This window comes from Argopecten irradians, chromosome 9 (assembly GCF_041381155.1).
Source record: "Argopecten irradians isolate NY chromosome 9, Ai_NY, whole genome shotgun sequence".
Lineage (NCBI taxonomy): Eukaryota > Metazoa > Mollusca > Bivalvia > Pectinida > Pectinidae > Argopecten > Argopecten irradians.
In genome coordinates, this window is record NC_091142.1 from 8,596,006 (window position 1) to 8,606,910 (window position 10,905).

General features: G+C 34.5%; 1 protein-coding gene across 1 annotated transcript; it reads left to right on the plus strand.

Annotated features, from left to right (window-relative positions):
- Positions 1-90: 90 nt before the first annotated feature.
- On the plus strand, positions 91-8,913 carry LOC138331325 (uncharacterized). The gene is made up of 7 exons (XM_069278862.1): positions 91-227; positions 888-3,140; positions 3,652-3,783; positions 5,213-5,356; positions 5,949-6,021; positions 6,711-6,825; positions 7,816-8,913. Exons 2-7 carry the CDS (start codon positions 1,013-1,015, stop codon positions 7,924-7,926), a joined length of 2,703 nt encoding a protein of 900 aa, XP_069134963.1. The 5' UTR covers positions 91-227; positions 888-1,012; the 3' UTR covers positions 7,927-8,913.
- The last annotated feature ends 1,992 nt before the right edge of the window (positions 8,914-10,905 follow it).

Below are 10,905 nucleotides of genomic sequence, written 5' to 3' on the forward strand. Positions count from 1 at the left end.
TGGTGACCAGGTTTTCTTAGCTATATTCGTGTCTATTTGTAAGTTACAACAATGACTCCGATCTCATCCGTCGAAATGAAGTAAGAATTCCGGAATCCGTTTTGTTGTTTAGAAATCCAATATGGCTGCGCCCATATGAAAAAGTAATTAACATGTTGTATGACTGTTAGGAACATGCTCTACGATACTGAAACATCATTACAATAATTTGGCACCACATATATATTGTAAGTTTCAATCACAAATATTCCAATCTAATTAATTCATCCTATTTCAGTGGGTTACATTGCTCATCCTTGATATTCCAGGGTTGTTATAACTGCTATAAGCTTAGACTCTGTGAATAATTAAAAGGCCTAAAGACCTGATATTGGGTCTGTGACATGCTTGGATGAAGGGCTACCAAGTTTGTTCAAATGAATAACCTTGATCTTCAATCAAGGTCACAGGGGTCAAATAGGCTAAAATCTTAAACAACTATATGTTGTATTGTACTAATAGTCAGATGACCATTTAGGCCCATGGGCCTCTTGTTGTATCAAAATAGGGTGATTAAATTCTGGTACATTTAAATTTCGTGTTTCCCTATGCCATGTAAATTTTGATGCATAACTTGATTTGATCAAAGGATTCCAAAAAAAGCACATACCTGAAATGTATGTTTATGTGATCAAGTTATTAGCCAGAGAGTTAGTGTTTACACACCTGAAATACATGGCATGTAAATATACTGATGGCTATATATAAACAAATAAATTCATAGCCAAATATTGCTGTGGTAAATCTTGGCGCTTTCATGCCAAACGCCAAAAAAGCCAAAAGATCCCAATTTACGTTATGCCTATGTTATCTTTGTTGATAGAAACATTTTATTAATTTTTTTTCAGATCAACAGCTATGAATAGGACAGTCAGGATGGACAGGCAATTTGAGATGTGATTGTTGACATTTCTAAGAGACGAAGAACAAATCGAGAAACTTTATAGTTTGACATACCCATTAAAGTGTTGTCATGCAGAATTTATCAAAATTGAGACAACTGACGAAGATCTGGACGCAAAGTTCACTTCCTCGCATACAATCAGTAGGGAGATGTTTAGATACAAAGCAAGCTGTGTATTACAGTGTGTCACAGGACAACACTCGAGCGAGTCTCGCAGAAACTGTATATCAACACCAGATCAGGGAACACCCCTGGCTTTATCCATATTCAAGAACTGTTGCATTCTCAAAACAACAACATTTTGATATATTGGAAAAAATTGAACCCTGCAAGGAGAGTTTGCCTGACTTAGAATGTTTGGTTGAACACACAAAAGATTCTTTATGGCACTTGACAACAGATGAGGTGACTTCAGCCTTCCTGGATTTCACTCACATCGGCCTAACAAAATCACATCCTCTTATGACCAAGCTTTTTCTTAAGATACAGAGCGAATGGAAATCACTAGATTTTATTTCACTTGGACAATATTTATCTACGATAGTGAGCTACAATTGCAGCCACATTTTGATTGCAAATGAAATTCTTCCTCAACTTCGATACATTCTCAAGAATGACCTCGTGAAATTTGATGGAGATCCACAGCAGTTTATCCAAACACTGAGTCAGTTCACCCGCCAGGGTCTGTTACAGCAGCTAGACGATGATGACTTAAATTATTTGTTGTCTCAAATATCCTCCGTCTGCTTTGAACAGGCAGCCATTATTGAGAATGACCTGGATCTGGTTAGGCCGTTGTTTGAGGTCCTGTCTCCATTAACACTAGGTGATGATCGACTGACCTTCATTGAATTCAAGGTCAAGGTCACATGCGAGAAGATTTTGAAACAAATAACAGACATAATGTTAAAAAACATGGATCAATTGACTGTTCATCAGCTCTGTGCTATCATGGCTATGTCTGATGAAGAGCAAATGGAGATTTTGGCAAAATCATTTTTGGAAAGCATTCAATCTCGGACGGAACGTGTGTTAATGGAAACATCAAGCCTTTCATCATATGAAATCTTGGAGCTTCAGCAACTTGCTAACCTTTCATGGATGAAACTTTCTAAAGAAAGTAGAGACCGTCTCCTAAACTTAACATTGGAATATTTAAAGGACAATAAAAAAGAAGAGTCAGTTCCTGTGGAAATGATTCTCTTCTTGAAACATTCAAATGCCTTATCGGATCTGCTTCTTGATAGCAAGTTTGTTTTAGCAAAGCAAGCTTTGAGACGGTCTGTTCTTGATTTAGATATATTGCAAGATGTTAACTTAGATGTCTTTCAAGAAATATACGACATTGTATCTATGAGTATATTGCCAACTGATTCTAGAAGGAGCTTTTTACACAAATGCAAATCAGAATTGTTGACAAACTCTTTCTTGTCTTCATCTGATAAATTGAGGCGTCTGCTAATTTTGGTTTTAGAAAAGGATATTAATCAAAACATCATACAGAAATTTATGAATGAAAAAATGATTAAACACAGCAGCCTCCATGATGTTAAGAAACTGATGGATTTTGCAACTCTTGGACTATTTGATAGATATCACTACAATTTTGTGAATAGCTTAAGTAATCTACTCTGCGCGGAAGGAAGGAAACAGTTACAGGCACAAAAAGACATGCGCCAGATTTTTCTCATAGGCTCCGGTAACAGACATTCTAATACGTCTATAAAACTACATGGAATGCCAAGCTATCGACTGCAAAAACAGTTCCAAAATTTAAACAATCCAACTGGAGCTTTTGATAAAGATATTCTGAATACTTTGACGTTTTTGTGTCAGAGAGATCTGGACATTGAGGAGTTTGAGGTAGCATGTCTGATGGTTCGTCTGCTGCCGTGCACGGCTCTCCCACTCCTGTACCATGGGCTTCTGAATCGGGCCATTAGCAACCACACCAAAATGGCAGCACATCACTTCAGAGATGTTCTTCAGATCCTTGTGAGGGTTGGGCGAGTCACTCCAAACACAGATATGTTTATTCAGACAACGTTAGACTTCCTCCACCGAGAGTCAGTCGACACCATAGATCCGTCAGTGTTGTTGGAGATTCTCAGCTGCCTGTCGCAGTTTAAGATGTATCCTCGCAGTATCCTCACCAAAGTGTTCGAGCCGTCTTTCCAACTCACAAAGAACACACAAGGTATTGCAAAGTACAGGGACCTAATATAGGATACTTATCAAAAAACTCAAACAAAGTAATCATACCGATGAATCAAAGAATGGCAGTGTGAAAGATGTGCATGGAAGATAACTATATTAATATTTCATGTTTATGTAATTGATATAAAATAGATATATTGTTTGACAAAAAAAAAGAAAAATTATAAAAAAAAAAAAAAAAAAAAATTACTTAATTTTGCTTTTGGTGAATGCAAAATCAGTACTTCATTCCATGTAGGGAAAAATGCCATGGATTTGTTGGGGAAGCAATTATTCATTTTTAATATTTTCATCTTGAAGTAAAATAAGAAGCTCAAATTTTTCAATGATGGTGTTAAGTAAGTAACTTTTGTAACTGAAGAAAAATATTAATTCGTCTGGTACTGTTTTTGATAGAGAAAAAAATACCATTCATGATCAATGGAGCATCTTAAACATGTATCTATAATGTACCAGAACCCAGGTGACAGTTCAAGCCCCTCTTGTTACAGATTTGTCGTACAATCAGTATGTGAAGCTGATGAGAAATGCTGCCAGGCTAAACCGAGCGGTGTGCCTCAAGTATCCAGAGTATGGTGTGGTCAGTCATCCGGAACCAGTGGAATCGTACTTACAGCAACCAGGTAAAAAAAGGTCTGATGGACCTACTTAAACTGTTTAACAAAAGGTCCAATAGGCCTACACAGCCATGTCAGTATTTCTTGCTTCAATTTTTGCCCTTAAATGATTTCTCATTAACAAAATTACTTATTTTTATGTATGATTTATATAAAGTAAACTTTAACAATGTATGATTATTATGAAAGTTCACATTTTTGTATGATTAAATTTAAGTTAGTTATAATAATTTTAACTATGAATGTACATGTACATGTATTATGATAACTAAAGTTTTACAATGATTATATAATATAATAATAACTATGTTTTCTAATTATTATATTTTCCTATTGTAAAAGTTGCTTTAATTTTTGTGTCGCCTGCTACGCAAAGGCGAAACTTAGGTATCACTATGTCGTCGGGGGGTCCGGGAAACGGTTTCCGTGCGATAATTTGAAGTATTTATTGTCCGATTTCAACCAAATTTGGTATATATAGCTTTATATCAATGTGATCTCGGATGAGTTTGATAATGGTCAAAATCCTTCAATATTTGCAAGAGTTACAGGACATTAAAATCATCGAAACAGAAAAACCCATGGTTTCCGCTCGATAACTTAAATATTTATTGTCCAATTTCAACCAAATTTTGTAAAATGTTTGATATCAATGAGATCTCGGATAAGTATAATAATGGTCAAAATCCGTCTATAATTGTAAGAGTTACGGGACTTTAAAATTGTCAAAACTAATAAATCCATGGTTTCCACTCGATGACTTTAGTATTTATTGTCCGATTTCAACCAAATTTGGTATAATGAGATCTTAGATGGGTTCGATACTTTTCAAAATCCATCAATATTTGCAAGAGTTATGGGACTTGATTACTTCAGCTAAATTACTGTGAAATCATTCATTTTCGTGGGGGTTTAATTTTCGTGGATTTCGTTTTTTGACCAAAATCAACGAATTTACATCCCCACGAAAATATATAGTTGGAAAATATTGTTCAAACAAAGATAGTTTTCAGAATTTCATAGACTGCATCTACATGTACCAACAAATAATTGATTGAGTATATCATGACTCTATTAATGTGACATGATAATTGTTTGTTTGGACACATCTGCAAAAACACTGGCTACCGACTCTAGATTGTGATTGTAACTGTGTTGTGTGGTAGAGCTTAGTTCCGCTTGAGCGATCAAACAGTACAAGTGACAGTGTCGACTGTGTGTTTTAACGGTAATGTCTAAGGTCTTCTCCACGAATTTAAGTGCCAACGAAATTGTAAAAATTTTAGAATCCACGAAAATTGAGCCCAACGAAAATAAATGATTTCACAGTATTAACAATATTTTCAACTGTAAATAACTATTTTTTGTGATGCTGTGCAGGCGACACATCCACTTCTGTAGAATTCTTGTATTAAAACTGTTTCAAACTTTTCAGTTTCTAAATCAGCTGTGGATTCTGACCAGCACCTGGTATTTATCTACCTGTATAAACAATGTCTACGGGATACTCTGGCCAAGGAGTTTGGAGGGACAGATTTTATATACCTCAATCACATCACGCCTAAAGGTCTCCACACAGGTAAATTATGAAGTTTAGTAAGATAAAATTTCATATTATCTCAATCACCAAATCTGTATTTGCATTTTACAGAGTTATGTGCCCTTGTAGGTAGGTAATGATCACGATGTCATGTTTGTGAGTGTAGTGAAAATGACTCAAAATCATTCACAAAATGATGATGTCGCAATGAATGCCTACATGTACCTTCAAGGGACGCCACTCTGCAAATGCAAAGACAGAATAGTTGTTCTCTGGATATTAAACCATATTAAGCAGTTTCAGGTACTTTCTATATATAAAGTGACACATCTTATCAAATTTTATCTTAGACTGATAGTAGCCGTCAGCCAATCCACATCAGTGTTACGGGCTTTCATATTTAGGATAGTTTTCTATGTAATAAACTTTGAACAATATTTTTAACTGAAAGTAAATGTATACAGTAAGAACATGTTTATAACAAACACACTTACAAGAAATTTGTGGTTATAAGAACAACCAAAGTGATTTTGTTGGTCCCCAGCAGTTCGTTATTTCCATATTTCACTGTTTTTCATTGTCTCTTGTTATGATGCCTCTTTTTAAATCTGTGTTTTTTTGCTGGGAACAGATGTGGCTGTGTATTTTGATGAAAACCTTGATGTTATGGAACATTCACCTGTAAACGGAAATCACTACAAAAAGTAAGTCTGATACATAACTCATTCACCCCTGAAATTTCATAATGGACTGGTCTGGTCTTTCATTTAGAAGAGTCTAAATGTAACTTTAGGGGTAATTAAGTTATTGCTCATGTTAAAGTTTACTGTGGTTCTTATGTTGTGGTACTATCTATCTATTGTTTAGTACTGCAAGGTACATAGATGTTTCCCAATAAACTTCAATTCATGCAGAAATATTGAGATAGTGAAAATATTGATTACGGACAGGAGAAACAACAGGTAAAACACAGATGTACAAAATAAGATGATTTATCAAATGTGTTATACAGATATTGAAACTTGTATGTTCAATATTCCAAGGGTTACTATCACTGTCGTAATATCCACCCCTGGACTATATCATAGTAAAACTGACTAATCACACATGACCTCCAGAAACTTCTTTTGAAAATTACAGAGAGAAACGCCCAACTTAAAAGCATTAGTGTTCATCAAAGAACAAAACATGCTGTCTCATCTATTGTCGCACACAAAGCCTTCAGTTTTACTACGATATGATTCAGTGGGGAGGTTTAACAAAAGTGATAGTAACTCCTGAAGTATGGAGCCACACACAAACTGGAATGTTTACAAACAGATTGTTGTAATCTATACACAGAAGCATGTCGTAGATGCATTAAATTATTGTTCATATAACTTTACTATTTCAGATTTGCTATTCTTTGCCTTGACAAAATGAATTTCCATCCAATTGCTGAAGGATTCACATTAGATGTTGAACACAGAAGAGAACTGCTTGAGGCAGAAGGATTCAACGTTGTCTTGGTGAGAAAGATCTTTTATCAAAGTACTGATGGTACTGCTGTTCACATTAGATGTTGAACATAGAAAAGAACTGCTCGAGGCAGTTGTCTTGGTGAGAAAGATCTTATTATCAAAGTACTGATGGCACTGCTGTTCACATTAGATGTTGAATATAGAAAAGAACTGCTTGAGGCATTTGGATCTTATTATCAAAGTACTGATGGTACTGCTGTGCTATCTGGCGTCCAAGGTTAACTTTACCATTAAATAACTTCTTTGTTGAAGGGGGAAGACTTGAGCCCTGAAATTGGCCCTATAACATTCTTTGATGAAGGTCTACATGTACCAAGTTTGTTTGTTCAAATGAATGAACTTGACCTTCATTCAAGGTCACAGGAATCAAATAGGCTAAAATCTTTAAACAACATTAATCAGGAGGTCTAAAGACCTGATGTTGGGCCTGAAACATGATGATGGGTTTGAGGACTTAAAAGTTATTCAAATGAATAGCCTTGTTTTCATGCTGACATTACATGGGATCATAAACAGAAATTCTAATTGACTATCTTATGTCTTAGATATGCACTACCAGCGGGCAGTTGCGCAAATTGGACCCATTTACATTTTCAGTCCAATTAGTCAACAAGATGGCTGCCATCTTGGATTTCGATTGAAAGTTTGTTACTGCTATTTTTCAGAAAATACTGAAGGGATATTTCTCAAATTTCATAAGTATGTTCCCATAGGGTCCTAGTTGTGCATATTGCATTTTAGGACCGATCAGTGAACAAGATAGCCGACAGGCCGCCATCTTGGATTTTGATATTTGAAGTTTGAAAAGTAGAGAAAAGATCTTTCAATTGTCAGACATAGATAAATCCTTGTATTGGTGGAGGCAAAAAATCCCTCTGGGATCTCATGTTATAACTGAACTTTATATGCTATCTTGAGTAGGACGATATAATTCAGCTATAGAAGATCAATTTTAAGGATATTGTGTTTTTCTTTCAGACTTCCTGTAAGATCAAACATAAACCCAGGTATCTGACAGTCATGGCCAACCAAGTGATGTCCGAAATTTGTAGCTCTCTTGGCAAGATTCCTCACGAAGTTCAACAGTAATGGGTCTTAATATTCCTTATCCTATTTCTTATCACATAATGTGATCTTATAAGAAATCACTGAAGGCTTGTTCTTTGAGCTAAGAAGTATACTTCAAACCAACTTTCTCTCACGACTACTTATTTTATGATTTCCATTCCCCAACATCGTCATGAAATGGACTTTGTATATTCAAAGGGACAATTCAGTGAGGTTAATTTTGTTACATAACCCCGAAGCAAACTATGACATAAATATATTGTTCTATATTCATTATGAAACATATAACAAGAAATATTGACAAATTTCACAACATTGTTAAGTATTTTTGATTGATACTGTTGAAATTCCAAATCGTTGATCAATACAATTAAGCAGGCACAACATGTACGTTGTACCCATACCCTAGCCAAAGTCATGCACATTAAACAAATGCAATACATAACCACTGAGGAGTTAATGAAATTATTTTTAGACAAGAACATGCATCTAGTAAGGTAAACATACTACTGTAAGAGCAAATTCAGTAGTTCTAGACACAAAAATTTCTTTACTACACTGGCAAGGGCCGGGATTCAGCATACAAGACATCCGACCACTATGTGTAATGGCTGACTGTAAGCGAGTTTGAACATTTCACTTACATTTCACTAGTGGACTTTTCTAGCATATCACAGTAAACTTATCTAATTTCTATTAGAACTGGTTTGTTTCCGAAACATGTGCAATTTTAATGACCAATGTACGTACTCTTACAATGAATTGTCCCTTTAAAAATCAATATATGTCATGTAGATATAAATTTGTAGAGATAAACTTAAACAATATATTCTTGGATTACGAGATTCACAAAAATAATTCATATGTGAAAGAAAGTTGGATAACAGTATTGCTTTGTGAGTGACTGACAGAATTACTGTCCATTGCAGTATTTTTATGCAACCTTACCACTTTGTTTATGATCTTGCTTACACTGAATGAATTGGAATTAAAACAAATTAAAACATGTCCAGTTTGTTGTATTTTAATATTGAAAAGAGCATTTTCGACAGATATATTTATTGTATATATACCTTTCTGTAATTAAATATTTAACTGATCATCAGTATATACAAACAATTATATTCCTCAAGTCTGTATATAAACTGTCACTGTGTGCCAGGGCCAGCATGGTAATGCTAAAGGTGTAATAACACACTGAAATAAGATACTAAATAATTATCAGCGATACAATTATATAAATTAATTATCTGAGGTATTCAAATTGAACATAGAAAATTTGATTAAATTTTTTTTCAAAACAGTAAATGTTTCTTCATTGTAAAAATAACATCAAATATAAGAAAGTCTTTAATGAGAGAAATATTGTCCCCAGCTTCACTTGTACGAACTACAGGAGAGCAAAACCCTGTTTTTCTTCATCGGCCAGGCCGTCGATAATGACGATTTGTGGCCATAGTGTTATCTTTATTAATTTATCTCCACAATGACTTGTATATAGCATTGTAAGTGCTAACTTGATACTGGATCATTATCTACAGTACATAAAGTGACTTGTGGGTTCGAGCCCAGCCGACTGCACACTACTCTCGCCCTGTTTCAATAGCATTGTTAGTGTTATTCTAGCATCTGGCATTATCACCAACTGTACATTAGATGCCCTTTATATAACATTGTTAGTGCTATAATAATAAATGTACTTGGCATTGTTATTATCAACTGTACATCAAATGCCTATATGATATAGCAGAATCTCCAGTAATATGCATGAGCCATTTCAGGACATTTTCCTCCTCAACTGAAAAATTATTACCTCTTTTTTTATATCCAACACTGATAAATTCTACATGAGAATCAATAATGATTATCTATTGTCCGCCGAGATGATGAAATTTAAATTGCCTTGACCAAATTTCACAAATAATTCCTTAACTTGAAAGAAGTCTAACTTTAAATTCTCCATAGGAGAGCACAAATTCTCCATAGGAGAGCATTACAGAAGTTAAGGAAAAACCATGTTTAGTTAAGGAGCCTTCCTTTAAATCTGTTATGTTTTTCCTTATTAGATTTTTAAGTTTTCTTTAAGTTAAGGAATGTCTTAGGAGACTGGGTTTTTAATTTAAGAATCCCTTAAAGTTAAGGAATGTTTGTGAAACTGGGTTTTATATCATAAATAACCGATGGATCTCTCAGCCTTGGTGATACAGGTTAAGGACAACTTCTCTCTCAAATACTATCAGCACACCACATCATTCAACTACAGACGCTCTTATAAGCTAAAAGTATTCTGTATTTGTATATTATGGAGTTACTTCCCCTTATGGGTATGTATTGGCTTTTACACAATACTTTTTACTCAAAAAATCAGTGATGTCACCATCAATACCACCCTGCAAGGGAGATAATTCTGTAATATGGAGGGAGATAACTCTGATATCACCATGAATACCTACCTGCAAGGGAGATAATTCTGTAATATGCAGGGAGATAACTCTATTATATGTAAATACAGAATACATCTCTATACACAGACCCCATATAGTGTTGGACAGTTGTAAGCCACAGACTAGAAGCTACAAGTACACATCTTGATTTGAAATGTTCCAGACAGTTTTTGTAACAATTTAACACAATTTTGCCCTGTTTCAAAAGTTTGTGGAGTTTTGATTGTTGTTAATGAATGGCGTCTTTAATTTTGAATTTAATGACAACTGCTAAATCCTACCTCAACTTAAATTCTTAAAGATGCTTCACCACTGACAGAGCATAAACAATTTTTGTCATTTGGACAATATGATAATATATATGTGTGTCTAATTAACACATTGTGAATTTGAGCTCAGATATAGCATGAGTAATAATGAATAAATTGTCATTCTTTGTTAAATTGTGTTTCTTTGATATGCCTTGTCACTTAAACACGATGTATCTTTGTTGATCCAAAGGCTTAATTTTAATTTCCCGTTGAAATTGTACTTCATTGATGATTGTCTAATTAAC